At 37.8% G+C, this 17,412-nt stretch overlaps 1 protein-coding gene across 1 annotated transcript in view; it reads left to right on the forward strand.

Moving 5' to 3' along the window:
• EYS (eyes shut homolog) overlaps positions 1 to 17,412 on the forward strand; it is an 828,128-nt gene that overhangs the window by 339,862 nt on the left and 470,854 nt on the right. Inside the window, exons 23-25 of the mRNA XM_061460547.1 lie at positions 1,229 to 1,325; positions 2,361 to 2,468; positions 3,297 to 3,442. Coding sequence (XP_061316531.1) covers positions 1,229 to 1,325; positions 2,361 to 2,468; positions 3,297 to 3,442 — 351 coding nt within the window. The remainder of the gene's footprint in view (positions 1 to 1,228; positions 1,326 to 2,360; positions 2,469 to 3,296; positions 3,443 to 17,412) is intronic.

Here is a 17,412-nt window from a genome sequence, read left to right on the forward strand (position 1 = left end):
GGTGAGCAGCATGAATACTCTTTAGTCAGTCTTCTAAAAGTGATCATGTTTATCATAGCCACTACAGTACAAATAGTTTGTTCATTTTAATTGATACATTACTACAGCAATTAAAACATATTCAATTTGTGCAAAATTCAACTAAGTAGTTATAGTTTATCCACTGTACATAATTTTAACACAACTATTTATTTATTTATGTGAATGATGTAGCATGTTTTATGCCATAGAAGAACAGAAATAGTGTTCTTATATACTGAAAAAATGTCTTACTTCTCTTAAGCTCATATTCTGGGATGTTTACAGAGGCAAACATAATGTATTATGGAAGTGATGTACTCTGGATATAAGCTCTTGATCACTTTTTTTTTTCATTAAACACTGAAATCGGTTAAATGTGTGGGTTTCTGTTTTACCTAGTGACTGCTTTGAATAAATATGGTCTCTGTAACTACCATTATGCTCTGTAATATATTATTTATTGAATTAGCTTTTAGTTTCTGGCATTGTCCCACAGTGCCCAAGAAAGCCTTCTCAGTCCTTTAGAACGGGTTACATTACCCCAGTATATTTAGCCAGATGCTCCATCCAGATTTGTTCTTTCTGGTTCATTAAAGTATATTAAGACTTTCACACTGTCCTGAAATGAATTTGGTGAACAAAAATAATTGGAAAATATTCTTTAAGGATTGCATCCACTTGCTGCCCCTGACCTTGGAGTCAGAGAGCAGTGAGGGCTGGCTGCTCTGGAAGTGAAGGTAAGCCAGGAGTCTTACCAAGGCAGCTGGGGCAGGGTCCTCACTGTCAATGGTCCTGTCTGACAGAATCTGAAAGAGGTGAGCAATGCAGGGCTAATGGAGGTGTCCAGGATCACCATACTACACCAGACTTCCAGTCAAGGCTACAGGAACAGGGCAGATCCAAGGTCAAGTCAGGGAGCTAGTCTGAAGGCCAGTGTCAGCATCCAGATAAGCAGGTACATAACTAAGCATGTGCATAGCGCAGATACCAAGAGCCTCAGCTTAGATGCCCCCAAGAGGAGGGGTAGTCACTACTCAGCTCTTTCTTCAACGACTTCAAGGGCAGATAAGGTTTCTCAGGCCTGCCATGTGCATTGTCTAAATTCTCCCTGAGCTCAGGCAGCCAAACCTCTAAGAGGAGCTGTGACTTTTGTATTTGCATTATGTAGTAGGATTCACTCATTCAGTTAATATAATCTGTGTTTCAGGATTTGAGGGCATTTACTGTGAAATTAACAGTGATGAGTGCATCTCCCATCCATGCCAGAATGAAGGTCTCTGTGTGGATGGGATTAACCATTACAGGTGAGGAAAATTATCTGAATGACAACTATTCAGTATGATGCACAGATGTTGATCATCTAGCTAGTCTTCTCATACTTTGCCTGTATTATGTTTGCTGCCTTTCAGTGATGTCTTTTTTTGTGGTGTGTTTGACACTGTTACATTACACTCTGAATGTTTTGGGCAAAAAGACATACACGTACACTATCCAGGTGGACTCAAGAACCTGTCGTAGGGTTAATTAAAATCTTAGGAATCTAATCAAAATATAACAAACAGCTGTTGTTAGTCCAGTTACAATAATGCTAATAGTCTGAGTTGAAGCTAATAGAAAACAGCTTCATGAACAATGTAGTTATAATGGTTATATTAGGAAATCTTGCAGTTATCTAGCTCTTGTCTCTTTTGTTATAATGTCACAATTTCTCTGTGTGTCCTGTGAGGAGTGATTTCAGTCTTCCTCAAGAACTGGCAGTGGTACTGCATGTCACCAGTATCTGGGACTCTTTGCCAGGAGAAGTGTGAAATTTAAGGTTGAGGGTTTTCTCACCTTCAGTCTCAGGCCTGCTGGGAGCTATTTTTGTATGTTTCCTTATGGCAATTTACTTCCTTTGCACTGTTTATCAGCTTCCCCAGCCCACATGGACTCAGAAGGTTATTGTTTGTAACACCATGATTACCCCAGTGTGTCACACCCTCACCTCTGCTAATTCCAGAGCTGAAGCTAAAGCATTGAGAGGCAGCAGACAACTGGCTCCAGACTAAGTGTCAAAACAAGTGAAAAGGAGCTCAGGCCAGGGCAAGTTCTGAGCCCCTGCACAGTGGGGTCAATACAAAAGCTGTGGCCTTCAACTAATAATAGCAAAAAAAATATTTCCTGGGCTGCAGTCCCTGTACTTGTGAGGCTTTTTAAAGCAGTTTTGTAAGGACCAGAAGAAATATCAAACAAGATTTTGGAACCACCTATTTCATACTCCCCCAAATTTGCTACATTTTCCCAAAATCTTTTTCTATTAAACTAAAAAGTAACATGGTGAGTGATATCCTTTTTGCTAGGTGCTCCTGCCAACACGGTTTTACTGGGACACTCTGTGAAGCAGAGATAAATGAATGCTTATCAGGACCCTGCAAAAACAATGGAACTTGCCTGGATCTCATAAACAGGTTAGTTATTACTAAATGAAAAACAATTCTCTGATTTCCTTATGTATAAAATCTACTCATTGCCCTGAGATTGGATGGGATCTTCAGCACATGACAATGATTCTGTGTTAAAATTAGGTAGGCAAGTGCTGTTAACTCACATATTTGTTTCTTAAGTGACCTGAAAGAAAAATAGAAGGGAAGCTGTTTTCAGTGCAATTTGTTCTTCCCCCCTTACCTTTTCATCTTCTTCTTCTTTTTTTCTTTATAAATTTGGAAAAGGACTAAAATAAAGAAAAATTGATCTTCAGTTAGAGTAGTACATCTCTCTTTTCAGTTTCTGACAATGACCTTCTCCAGTGTGTTTACTAAAACTTAAGTGTAAGCATGAGAAAAATTTGTACGTTGTGTTTTTTTCCACAACACTCTTCAGAGTCTTAGGTCAAAAGAACTTTAACCCTTAAGTCAGTCCTCATACCTTCAGCTAAAATTATTGTGCACAATTTTTCTAGTGATTTAAAAAAAAGAATACGTTGCTGTGCTTGCTTCAGAAATGTGGAAATGAGAAGTTCTGGAGTTCTGGACTGCAGTGCGCTACACCGAGTGGGCATCTGCGCTAAGGGCGGCATCAGTATGGTGAGCCCTGGGGAGCCGGGGCACACCAGGTTGACTAAGAAGGAGAAAAATAACTTACAGCCGAACCCAGGACAACAGTCTGTTAATTATTTTGATACAGATGAGGATTAGGGATACCAGCTTGACATCAGGACATACATACAGCTTCACAATATTAGAGTAGATCATGTTGTTTACTTCTGTTGACTTACCTGATTATTTTCTTTTCTGAAGATTCATCTGCAGTTGTGCACCTGGGTACTATGGGTCTCTGTGTGAGATGGATGTAAATGAGTGTGAAGCTTTTCCTTGCTTGCATGGAGGAAGCTGCGTCAACAGACTTGGTGGCTATGGGTGCTTCTGTCCACCTGGATTCACAGGTATGGTCTGCTCTCTACCATAGTGGAGAAAGCTGTTTCACAGGTTTTACAGGGTTTTAATTTTATAGCAATGGCCTCAACTAAAAAATAATTAAAAAAGAGTGCACAGAATCATCTCATTTTTGGAGGATAAATCATTGTTAATTCAAATAGAACTTTGATACAATTCTTGCTAAGTAGCTCAAGATGTTGTTTACATTAAGGCTTGATTTATGATTTCTTTAGTCACCCATACATTCATCTGAAAGATATTAAAAGAGAGATTGCATAGTGTAAAGAAAATAAATGTTTTCTGGATTCAGCCACTGACTTTGCTGACCTGTTGGACTGACACTGTTGCCTTTAGTGTTGATTGTTGCATTTTTGCAGTACTAATGACAAAATATTTAGTGGGTAGAGATGCAGTAAAATTTCTCTAAAATGACGATGGCATTTAAATGCTCTGCATGCTGTAGAACAAGTAGTTCTTGATGTTTTTGATATATCCAGCTTAAGCAATCTGAAAACATGTAGGGTCATAGGACTCAGCTTGCAGAAATTTTTATAGTTCTTTGCCTCAAGTTGTTTTATTTCTTCATTCTTTCTGTATAAAATGTTTTTTCCTACCCATTTCAGCCTTTGATAAATGCCACATAATTCATAAGATTAGAAAAGGTACAATTGACACCACTGAACTGAGAGGAATGTATTTTCTACACAGAACAAATAAGTACAGTTTTGGAAATATCTATATAGCTGTATATCCTGCTTCAAACCACCACAAACTTTAGTTCACATATTTCCAGTGGAGTGATCATTACTCAAAATTTAGTGATACATTGGCAATCGCTTAATTAAGACCTGTGATTTTTTTTCCTCCCTTTCAAGTGACACTATTTGGACATCCGCTATGCAATGTACCAGTTAGACTAAGTCTGAACGAATAATTAATCCACAAAGTGTTTGGTATAGCAGTTAAACTAAGGCTTTAAAATGAAGTTGCAATGTTGGCAGGCTCAGAAGTGAGTGAATGTAGTTTGATTTCAACAAAAGTTCTTCTCAGAGAAAAACATTGCTTTTCTGGATGATGAAGCAAAAAGAGCATGCATGAAGCATGTATAAAGTGGAAAACATCCAAACCTGTGAAGTAGCTCTGTGATAGTTTGTGGTTTTGCAAACTTTTTGTAGCAATTACAATTCAAATAGCCAATAGGTGGTTTTTTATATTTAACATTTTTTGTTTTATGTTATCTACAATACAGAAAAGGTAATTATATTGTCTGAGAATACCAACTTTTGGAATTATAAATAGTAAAAATAAATACCGTGGAACTACAAAATATTAGTGTTCAATGTACTGAATTTATAGCAGTATGACAAAAGTAATTTATTTAACTCTGAAAAATAGGTGTATTTCAGTTATTTTGTACACTTAGGAACGGCTTTTTTTTTTTAATCATGGACAAGGGCCCTTTAAAGATACATAACAATGTATCTTTATACAATGATGGTTTGAATTTCAAAAGTGTTTTAATGTGCAGAGAAAACTTTAATCATTGTCTAGAGTAATTAAAATATAGACTTCCAAATATGAATAGAAAGTGAGCAAAAATTACAATATGTTAAATGGGATAAGACAAATACTGTTACTATATTCCATTTCATTTATAAAAAAAAAAATTTAAAAGTATTCACTTTCATCAGACTTTTTTAATGTTTTTTTCTGCTTATTACATAATTCTAATCTCTAAGCAAAGCAGTCTTTAAACATTGATCTCTGTAGCTCTAAAAATTTGGCAGCTTATGTACCTCTTAAAATTTTAAGAATTCCATAATTGTATTTATTTTGGATTTACTTTACCTTGTTCATAATTTAATTTAATTTTAAATACCTGTTAAACAAAAATACATTAGAATAATTTATTAACTATTAAAATACAACTTTTCCTCAACACTGCTAAGATAAAATCTACTGCTTTCTAACTTTGGTGGACTCTTTCAAAAAGTGATCACAGTTAAAATGATTTCTGTCAGAAAATAATTGGCAGCAACAATGATGTTCTTAAACCCTAGGTAAGACTAATAAACCTTGGTTAAAGTCCTTACCCCAGACACTTTGGAAAATAAAACTAACTGATCTGGGAATTCAAGAAACCCTTTTTTTCCCTAAAAGTGAATTAATAAAGCAGTGCTGTATTAGAGGAGAAAAGCAACAAAAGGATAATAACAAATAATCAACTTTTCAACAGTACACAGTTCCTTTTCTCTGGGTTTGCTTTGTTGGGTTTTGGGTTTGTTTTTTTTTTTTTTTTTTGACAAAATACCTTTTAAAGATGACTGCATTCCCTCTTCTGCAGTAGCCTTCTGTGTATGTTTGGTTGTCATCAATCACACTGACTAGCAAAACCATATCAAAGGTTCAGGTGACCCAGTGACAACTTTCCATCCCTAGCTTAGTCCCTGGTTTGTTAATTGCTTTGACTGGCTGCTAATTGCTCCATGAAACAATATTGCTCAGTTCCACTAGGTCCTCTTGACAACACAGGATCTTATTATTCCTATTCTATCAGCTGCTGCTGTTCTTTCACTTATATTTGCTCTTTAGCGACTATATGTATAGTATACATCATCCTTGTTGCCCAAAAGGATCTTTATAAACAGACGTCTGTTGTTCCTTCAGATCTATGACTTACACATACTAAAGCTACAAACTGTCTCCTTACATCAGTTTAATCTCTCACTTCCCAGCACACAGAAACGTTATTAGTTTTTCCTAGTTTTACACTCCATTGCAAAAAATACTGATTTATTTGAAATAGCATTAAACTTTCATGTTGAAAGATGCAGGCCTGGAATTTTTGGTGTTTAATGTTTATGTTATGCTATGCTTACGTAGCGTATCATGAAGTCCCTAGGTAAACAGTTAGCTACAAAATTCTGTGAACTCTTCAATTCTCCAGTCTGATCATTCTCATTCCATATATCCTGTCTTTGTACGCGGAAAGTCTGGCCTGGTTTACAGAAATAACTGAAAAAATCAGTGGCTGAAAGACCTAATAGCTCTTTGCTCAAGATCACCATTGTTACTGCTTATTGTTTGTACATTGGTGGTAACTGAGTATTAGGTACAACAACACAAAACTAAAAGTTACTCCTGAGTTACTGAATCGAAAACCTGTTTTGTCTAAATGGTTAGCCGTTCATTGGCTGTAGTGATGAATGTTAATGGTTGTAACATGAACTGTTGAGATTGTACAGCAAATGTTGTAAAGAAACAAGCAACTCTAAATGTTATACTTTGTAATCTGCCAAACCTGAGATTTAATGTACATAGAGAATGGATCTTTAGAGTAAGGGACTATGTTTACATAGTCATCTTTCAGCACTAAAATACACTTTAAATGTCTTAATCAGGGACTGTTTATATGATTCCAGAATCCTTTGTTTTCATAAGTATAAATACAGGAATGTATTCATAATCTAAATAAATAAAAGGAGAATAAAAGTCTATGTCAGGTTTAATTTTGGCTTGGTAGGTAAACCTTTGTTGAGAGAATCTGAAGATACAGTGCAAACAAGTGGAATTATTTTGACTGTGAAACTATAAATTACATGAGACTTAATCAGCAATTTAAAATTAAAAGCAAAATAAGGAAATTAATCAGTGAGTATAGCTATATCTGCATTATCACAAATCAATGTGACGTTGCATTCTGGATGTGCACTGGTACACAATCATGTAAAGAAAAAAAAACAAGAAAAAACAAATATGTGTATATTCCACTGAATTTCCTATTAAAAACCTGTTAATTAAAACACTAGGATTAATTTCTCTTCAGCTGCACAGTACAACATCTTAAAAGGAAGAATTAATTAAACATACTCTATTATGATCACTTACCCAGAAGGTCATTTCATGACTGAGGTGTTAATCACTTCTTTATAAATCTTACCATATGAACAACCTTACATCAAATTTTAAGCCAGATGATTCAGACATGCTTCAAATGAAATATTTTTCATGTTCATGAAAAAATTATTTTATAATCAAGTATAAACCATAAGTGTGTGGGTCACTGTGTCTGCTGCAAAATGAGTTTAATAAAAGCACGAGTCTTTTGACTGTAGAATTTTTATTTTTATAGTTCCTAATTGCTTCATTTGGAAGGATTCTAGGGTTACCAAGTCATTATTGTCTTCGCTGACAGGCATGGTAATTCTTAAATTTTTATTTGTTTTATTTCTTTGTTTGAAGTTAAATAAATAGTTCTAAGATCTCTTGCAAAGACTAAAGTTTTTTTCTGATAATGTGTTGGGTTGACCTTGGACAATCAGTGGACTGTTGCCAGCTGCTCAGCCAGCTACTCGGTCTCCCTCGTCAACAGGAAAGTATGGCTTAAAGCTCTTAAAGTTAGTTACTAACTTAAAGTTAGTAGACGGGGAGTCACTTTAAGAGGAAAAAGAATGTTTATGTCCTGACCTTGACATTCAGGAGAGGGGACTAGCAGTTAGACTTGGCACTTCAAGGCAAAAACTACTTGAGGTTACATCTTACTCTTCTTCCTGGCTCAGGAAATCTTTGCTAAATAGTGTTGAAAATCAGCAAGTCCAGCAAAAGTTTCTCCTCTTTTCTTTACAAATTAGGCTAACTTATAGCGCGGACATTATAGTACTTCTCAGGAAAATGCATTAAGCAAATTTTCCTCTCATGAGGAGGGGGTTCACTGAACCAGAGATGGCTGGCAGCACAAAGCTGTAGAAGTAGCTGGGAAGGTTAAAAAGATAAAGAAAACTTATCTCCCTTTTTGTTGATTAGATCTTCTGGGACTTTTTTGTTAGGTAAGCCCACTGTATAAAAAAAAAAGAGCAGATTTTCATTGTCATATGGACAGGATGAACAGCAGGTTCTGAGGTCCAGGATAAGGAAGGCTGGGGCTCAGAACTGGCATTAAAGATAAAATACATGATGAGTTATTTAAGCATAAGTTTTGACTTGGTTTAATATACAACTTAAGTGCACCCTTAGTCACTTCCAAATGTCAGTTTGTACTGATCTCATAGAGAAGATAAGAATGTAAGGGCAGATATGAGATTAAGAGAATAGCTATTTAGAATTCAGGAATAATTACCTCTCTGCAGAAATGATGACTCAACCTTCACAGCAAAAAAAGACTTCATGGTACTTAGTCATTTTTAGGTGTCTTTTGAATCATATGCTCAATAATTGGCAGTGTGAATCAAAGTTTTGAATTTGTACACTTCAGTTTAATACACATTCTATTTTAGCCACTGAAACCTTATTTTGAGTATTGGGTGGTGTCAAGGAGTTGGCAAATTGTGGAGCTGCAAGGCATCTTCTGAGAAGAGACCAGAGGCTGAGTCATGCCTGGCACAGGCAGTTCCAGCTGGCTCTAATGCAGCCACTGTAAGACACAGCTGAGCTCCTCAGCCAAGGTGGTGGCACCTCTGTGAAAATGTATTTAAGAAAGGGCAAAAGTTCAGAGTCACAGGGAGAAATTGAGAAGTAAACCTGTGAGCAGCAAAGTCAGAGAAGGAGGGGGAGGAGTTTCAGGTGCTGGAGCAGAGATTTCCCTGCAGCCAATAGAAGAGACCATGGTGGAGCAGGTATTACCCTGCAGCCTGTGGAAAAACACTCCTCACACAAGCAGATATTCATACTGCAGGCTATGGAGGACCCCACACAGAAGGAGGTGATTGTTTCCCGAAGGAACTGTGGCCTTGTAGAGATCCCATTCTGAAGCAGGTATGTCTTGAAGGTAAGGGGAGAGGACCCACTCAAGGAACAGGGGAAAAGTGTGCTAGCAGGAGGGAGCAGCAAAGAGGAGCTGTTATGGGTTAACCACAACTTCCCATCCCCCACTTCCCTGTGATGCTGAGGTCAGGGAAGTAGAGGAATTGGGAATGAAGTTGAGACAGTGGAGAAGTGGAAGGAGGAAGATAGGAAAAGGGGAAAGAGCTGCCTTATTTCATCTTTGTTTCTTACCATCCAAAAATCTATTTTAATTGGTAATAAAATACTAATTTTTACTGAGTCTATTTTGCCCATGTTGATAACTGCTAAGTGATCTTCCTGTCTTTATCATAGAATCATAGAATTGTAGAGAAATGTATTTGAAGTTTCAAAGCAAGGAAGTTACTGAACAGCTAAGAATCCTATTTGTAAGAAAAGCTTCTACAGCACATGACATCTCTGGTCCTTAAGTAGACTCAGTGAATAACTGCCTAATTTTTTGTACAGATTATGCTTGAAATATGCAATGCTGTAGTCCATTCATAATAAGCATTTGGCAACAGCAGCTCTCACTGTGTATACAAATTAAATTTGGTGATTAAGAACTTGGATGACAGCACACTCCCCTTGTTTAGTAAAATAAAATTGTGGGAGTTTTTATAGATCTGTGCCTTTAGGGAGAAAAATCCTTGTCTTTTGGCAAATATCTAAATTTGAAGTGTTTGTTCTTCATGCTCATTACTGTTGATTTTGAATACATTTAACATAGCAATACTAAGGTGGTTCCACCACTGTGTTCTATACTTAATTTTTATCTTCAAAGAGAACCAGCTCCTTTTTCTGGATTTATAGGAGTCACTAAAAGAGGAATAGAACTAGCTCTGCTTCTTATATTTGACTGCTGAAAAGAAGCAGTGAGTTATTATGAATCGTGGTTATTTATGAATAGCATTAATGTAGGAGACTGCTTTATAATGATAAAAAGAACATTGTTCATGCAGTCATGTACATGTTTGGACTTAGACCCATTTCCAATTGTACTTGTTCCCTAAAATGGTGTGATGGATTGAGAGAAAATCTTGGTTTGATTCCACAGATTTGCCTCCAACTTTCCTCACCTTCATAGAGGTTAAAAAATGTAACAGCATTTGTAAAGAGTTTTGAATAACTTCTGCTGATTTTTCCATACATCACTCAACACTGATCGGTGTTGGGAACAGGTCTTGTTCAACAGCTTTGTCGCTGACATGGAGAGTGGGCCATGTGAGCACGCCCTCCGCAAGTTTGCTGATGACACCAAGCTGTGTGGTTCAGTTGATACGCTGGAGGGAAAGAATGCCATCCAGAGGGACCTTGACACGCTTGTGAGGTGGGCTGATGCCAACCTCATGAAGTTTAACCATGCCAAGTGCTAGGTCCTACACCTGGGTTGGAGCAATCCCAGGCACAGCTACAGGTTGGGCTCTCTGCCCAATCTCTCTTCTTTAGAGACTCAGAGCAGCCTTGCGGAGAAGGGCTTGGGGGTGTTGGTTGATGAGAAAATAAACATGATCCGGCTTCAATGTGCACTCGCAGCCCAGAAAGGCAACCATATCCTGGGCTGCATCAAAAGCAGCGTGACGAGCAGGTCGAAGGAGGTGATCCTGCTTCTCTACTCTGCTCTTGGGGTACTGTGTGCAGTTCTGGTGTCCTCAACATAAGAAGGACATGAAACTGTTGGAACAAGTCCAGAGGAGGTTCATGAGGATGATCAGGGGACTGGAGCACCTCCTGTATGAAGACAGGATGAGAAAGTTGGAGCTGTTCAACCTGGAGAAGAGAAGTCTGCATGGAGACCTCGTAGCAGCCTTCCAGTATCGGAAGGGGGCCTTATAAGGGTGCTGGGGAGGGACTCTTCATTAGGGACTGTAGTGACAGGACAAAGGGTAACGGGTTAAAACTTAAATAGGGGAAGTTTAGATTGGATATAAAGAAGAAATTCTTTCCTGTTAGGGTGATGAGGCACTGGAATGGGTTGCCCAGGGAGGTTGTGAATGTTCCATCCCTGTCAGTGTTCAAGGCCAGGTTGGACAAACCCTTGGGTGAGATGGTTTAGTGTGAGGTGTCCCTGCCCATGGCAGGGGGCTTGGAGCTAGATGATCTTAAGGTCCTTTCTAACCCTAACTATTCTATGATTCTAGGAGGATAATTCTTGAATCCTGTATTATAATGCAAGATTATGGTGATGTGTCCCCTCACATATTCTTTCTCTTTCCATAGCTGGTCTCTTTAATGTTAATAATTTATACCTAATGGAAAACAAACAAACAACACCCCTCCCCCCTCAAAAAGAACCAGCAACCCTCCAAACAACTAACCCTCAACCAAGCAAAAAATAAAACAGAAAAAATATTTTCAATATAAAATATGTGGTAGGTGAGCCATCTGTACATTCCGACAGTTCATATGTAACTTTTATGCTCCATATGAACCAGATCTGGAAACACTTGAGAACAAAGCATTTTTTAAATCATTAGGGAAAATGAAGGGCATTGATTCTTTAGACTTACACAGCTGACTAAGTCTATTACACAGCACAGTTCAAAATTTGCAAGGTAGCTTAAATGCTCTCCCTCCACTCCCCCCAAAAAAAACAAAATTAGAAATTGTAGCTGCATCAGAATTCTGTTATCTCCATGCTGATTTGTTCTCCTTAGAGGCGTTGGTAAAATCAGACACAATGCCATACTAACATGGCTAAAATCCACTAAGCTTCCAGAGCGATTGCTGTGCACATACTTTTTTGGGACTCTAACACTCTACTGTATTATGCTACCTAGGCGCTTGCTCATAGTTCTTTCCTCACTTTTCTAGCTTCTAAAGTCTTTCAGTACTTGACTTCCCATGCAGTTCACATGGAAATCCTGGCTGTGTCTCTCAAAGTAACAGATTTTGCAGAATCTGCCAACAAGATTGAAGCCAGTCTTCTTATTTCTGTCTTGTTGCTGCAAAGTGGTAATCAAAGTAATAATAATAACAATGATAATAATAGCAATCCCTTTCTGTAATAAACCATGCCTTACAAGAATAGAATCACTGTTAAATGTTGTGTCTGAATTATGGAAGTGCTGCCGTGAAGTTTTGTGATTTGCATTATGCTTTTGATCATGATCCTGATTCTGTGTCATTGAATAGAATCATAGAATGATTTGAGTTGGAAGGAACCTTAAATAGCATCTAGTTCCACCCCCCTGCCCTGGCCAGGGAAACCTTCAACTAGATCAGGTTGCTGAAAGCCTCATCCTGCATGGCCTTGAACACTTCCAGTGATGGGGCATTTGCAAGTTCTCTGGACAGACTGTTCCAGTGCCTCACAACCCTCACAGTAAAGAACTTCTTCCTAGTATCTAATCTAAATCTACTTGCTTTCAGCTTAAAACCATTCCCCCCTTGTCCTATCACTCCATGTCCTTGTTAAAAGTCCCTCTCCAGATATCTTGTAGTCCCCCTTTAGGTACTGAAAGGCTGCTTTCAGGTCCCTCTAGACCCTTCTCTAGGCTGAACAGTCCCAATTCCCTCAGCCTGTATTCACAGGAGAGGTGCTCCAGCCCTCTGATCATGGCCTTCCTTTTGAACTCACTCCAACAAGTCCACAACCTTCTTATGCTGGGGACCCCAGAGACACAGTACTGCTGGTGGGGTCTCACAAGAGCTGAGTAGAGAGGGAGAATCACCTTCCTTGACCTGCTGGACATGCTCCTTTTGATGCAACCCAGGATATGTTTGGCTTTCTGGGCTGCAAGCACATATTGCCATGTTATTTCCAGCTTCTTGTCAATTAAGTCCTTCTACTTGGGGCTGCTCTCAATCCATTTTCTCAGCCAGCCTGTATTTATGATTGGGATTGCCCAATCCAGATGCAGGACCTTGCACTTGGGCTTGTTGAACTTCATAATATTTGCTCTTCCCCACCTCTCAAGCATGTCAAGGTCCCTCTGAATAGCATCCCTTTCCTCCAGTGTGTCAACCGCACAACACAGACAATTTGTTATCCACCAAGTCCATCCATCAAACCCATGCCTCTCTAATTTAGAGACAAGGATACTGTGCGTGACAGTATGCTTTGTACACATCCAAGTAGGTGACACCACTTGCTCATCCCTTACCCACCAATGCTATAACCTCATTGTAAAAGGTCACCAAATTCATTAGGCACAATTTGCCCATAGTGAAGCCATGTTGGCTGTCAGGAATCACCTCTTTATTGTCCCTGTGCCTCATGTTTCCAGGAGGATCTGCTCTATGATCTTGCCAGGCACCAAGGTGAGACTGACTGACATGTAGTTCCCTGGGTCTTCGTTTTTTTCCTTTTTAAAAATGCGGACTATCTTTCCTTTTTACAGTCAGCAGGAACTTCACTGGACTGCCACGACTTCTCCAATATGATGGATAGTGGTTTAGCCACTTCATCCACCAAGTCCCAAAAGTGTAAGGGAACATTCAATAAAACTGAAACAATCCCCAGCTAAAAAGATAGTAACTGAAATTAGTAATATAAATATGATCAATCAGAGCAGTATTTCAGGGTAAAGCAGATGTAGAATTTTTCCCTGAAGTTTTTTTGAGCTGCTTGAAATGAAGAATTCAGGGCTGTCCTGTGAAAACATTTGGGAGTTTGAGGTCAAGTGATTAGATCTTATCTATTATGGTGAGCTATTAGATGAGAACTTACCTAGGATATCTAGAGACAAAATCAGTGCTTCATATTATAGCTACAGCAAATTCAAGAAAGCCCTGATGCAACTGTTAGAGCTGTTTCCTAGCTGTTACTTGCTAGCTAAGAAAGTTGCTGTGCTTCTCAGCAAATGTAACTTGGGGGGGGGGGGGGGGCGCTGTCTTTGAATGTGTTCAAGTATGCCACTGTGCATGCTTTAAAGGAGTTTCTATGCTGTAAGAGTTACCAAGGCCCAGGGGATTGAACTCTAAGTTTCCACCCAAATTGCTCTGCTACAAATACTGTGAAAAAGGAACTTTTAAGCAGCTTTAATGAGAGAACACCACAAGCGAACATTGCATCATAATGCCAGTCTATTCTTCTGTGATTCTGCAATATTTCTTTGAGCTTTGTGTAAGTTGTAAATGTACTCATTTTCTAGATCTTTTGTATTAAGATACTGTAGTACTTCTAAAAGATAACATTACAAATGAACTAAGACTATTTTAATAACTATTTCTGATGGTGTGGGGTTTTTTCCTATGCAGTCAAAAATACATTACTGGGAACTAGTTAGATAAAAACATGCAATTCATCACTTAAAAACCTGCGGATGTTTCAGTCAGTCTCAGCAATAAATATCTAAATAATGACTACTGAGTGATGTTTTCACTTTCACGGAACTCAATATGCTGTATGTTAGAGCGGTTTCTGTAAAGTTGCACTTCTTATTTTGGAAAAGCATGGCAATGGTACCATGATGGATATTTTTATTTATTTTTTTTTTATTTATTTTGTAGCTACTTCTGCCAGCAGTATCTGATTTTATTCTTAACAGAATTGAGAGTAGATGACTTCATGAAGTTCACTAAAGTAGAACGAGTTGACTTTTCATACTAAGAAGCTAGTAGTTTTCTTAGCAATTCTGTTGCAGTTTTTCCTGTTTCATAGTGGAAAAATGTATGTTCTTACTGATTATATGACTCGGATCTGTTGAATTTCTCTGCAGTCAGCCTTAAGTACTATTCCAAGTTGCCAAGTTCTTATTTGAAATGAATAGTGAAAGTGGTGTGCTGTAACAATTAAATGAACAGAATGTTAATGCCTAAATATACTACCCAAGACATACCTGTGTTCTAAATAATATATTTTCTCATTAGTAATTAATGTTATTTCCAGTCATTAAGATTATTTGCAAGTGTTTGTACTTCCCGCTTGCCTGCATAGAGTCTCAGTTTGTGATTAGTATCAATCTAAATGGAAAAAGAAAAAAAAACATACCTTTTTTTCATACTTTCTTTTGTAATTTTTTTTTTTTTTTCTGGAGGGAAGGTTGAATTTTGACTGTGTGTAATTAAATAACATACGAATTGTAAAAAATTCTGCTCTATGATGATCTACATGCTATTGACAAGAGATTTTGCATACAGCCATGATCAAATTCTTGTTGCATTGTTATCTGCTTCCATGCACCGATGGCATAACTTTGATCCCCTGCATTTTGCTATTAACCAGGCCACCAGGTCAAGCTCCCCGGGGAAATTTCATTCTTGAATCACAATAATCCATGTTGGAAGGGACTTTTTGAGGTCTGGAGTCCAGCCTCTTGCTGAAGTCAGTGTTGATGATGAAGTTATATCAGGCTGCTTATGGTTTTGTCCAGTTGGGTCTGGAAAACATCCAAGGACAGTATTGTCCTCATTTCTGATGAGACGTTTAAACTGTAATGTGAACAATATATTACTTATTAATAGTAATGTGTCCCAAGAAGAGAAAGATGAGTTTTTAGATACGCAGTTTCCTGTATAGCTAATTTTATCATTTGACTATAAAAATGTGTAAGTGCCTCAGTTTTAAATATGGCTAATACAGACTACATAAAGCAAACCTAATAGAGAAGAAGATCAAACCTATAAAAGTAGTCATAATATTAGTATATTCTGGAGACATTTAGGTTATAGATTGATAAGGGAGTAAATGTAAATACATTTTTTTTTACACAAAGCTCTACTTACATTATTTTAGAATGATTCTAGAACATCTTTTTCTTTATGACTTTGCCACATAATACAGCTCTCCAATTTTCCTTTATTTTACTTTTATTTTAGACTCCGTTCTATATTGCAATGTTAAAATGGCTACTAAACAGCAACTACACTGAATAAACATGGGTATTTCTCTTTAGGACTACGCATTTATATTAATATATATATATATGCAATATATGAAATGCATACATTACATAGACAATATAACATACCAGTACATCTCTTTTCTCTGTATTGATGTGTATTAGTTCCAATGAGAGATACTTTGGTTCTTAGAAATTTGCCTTTCACTTACAAGTTTTCAGATATCTTTTAGTATTAAAAGTTATCCTCATTTTTAATACAGTAATTGCTCATAGTAAAAGCTGTGTCCTTAAAATCCAAGTTAAAATGTCATAACTGTTGAATTGATATTTGCAGCTTGCCCAGCTACAATGTGACCTCCTCTGGCAATACTGACAACTATGACACTTTTGTCATGATTTTTTCCAATATTCAGACATGAATGAATAGATTTTACTTGCACTGACTTCAGCTTTATCTTGTTCTCCATCTTTTTCTTTAAATTTATTCATCTGTGAACTGAATATAAATTGCAATATCTTTAGGTATCACTTGATTTTATCATTTTGAAATCCAGTAAATATGATATATGCCCTTAGCAGAGGGAGGCTTAACTGTGCACTGACCTGGCATTGCATGGGGCTCAGTCTTGTTATGGCCCAAGATGGGCATTGCTGGTTTAACCCCTGCACTGGGCCTAGTGACTGCTGCCTCCCCTGCTCCAACTTTGGCTCTGGGAATGTGCCCATTGGGGAGGGGTGACACCCTGCCCCCCAGTCACTGCCTGACAAACCCTTGCCCATTGTGTGCTTGGACTAGGAAGGCTGGATGCCAGGAGTAGGAACAGGGCTGTGACAGGGAAATGTATAAAGGGAAACCCAAGCAAAGACCAAGATTAAGGAAAGAAGAAAGTATCAACATCATGTTCCTTCAAACAAAGAGAAGAAAAAATTCCCAGTCCATTGCAGTCCTCCTGGCAAAGATGTCATAATGCTAGCAAATCTTTACAACACCCCTCTTTCCACTGCCTTCTGCAGTTTTGAGGAGAAAACTGCAGGGCCATAATTTAAACCCACAGGGATATTTGAAGTATGGGTACACCACCAATGGAAAGGGTTAGATACTGTCAAGGTTTGAGGGGATTGTTGATAAAACCATTTCAACCATTTTAATATCAATGTTTTTCAGTACGGATAATTTTGACTGTCAGACAGTTAAAACATAAATAGGAGTGTTATCAAATTCTAGACTCTATATCTGGTGTGTTCCCTTTCATGTATCACAAGATTATGAATGTTTGAATTTCTGTTATTTTGAATAGAAAGTGTTCTGCTGCTGCTGGTCTTAACATGCTCCAGTCTAGAGTTCAAACATCCTAATAACATACAGTGCAAGCTACAGGGGATGTCTGTTTCTTGCATTCACTTTTATATTT

The sequence above is a fragment of the Pezoporus flaviventris genome, unplaced genomic scaffold, assembly GCF_033815535.1.
Source record: "Pezoporus flaviventris isolate CSIRO_AGI_PZ_B2104156 unplaced genomic scaffold, CSIRO_AGI_Pfla_v1 ptg000031l, whole genome shotgun sequence".
Taxonomy (NCBI): Eukaryota; Metazoa; Chordata; class Aves; order Psittaciformes; family Psittacidae; genus Pezoporus; species Pezoporus flaviventris.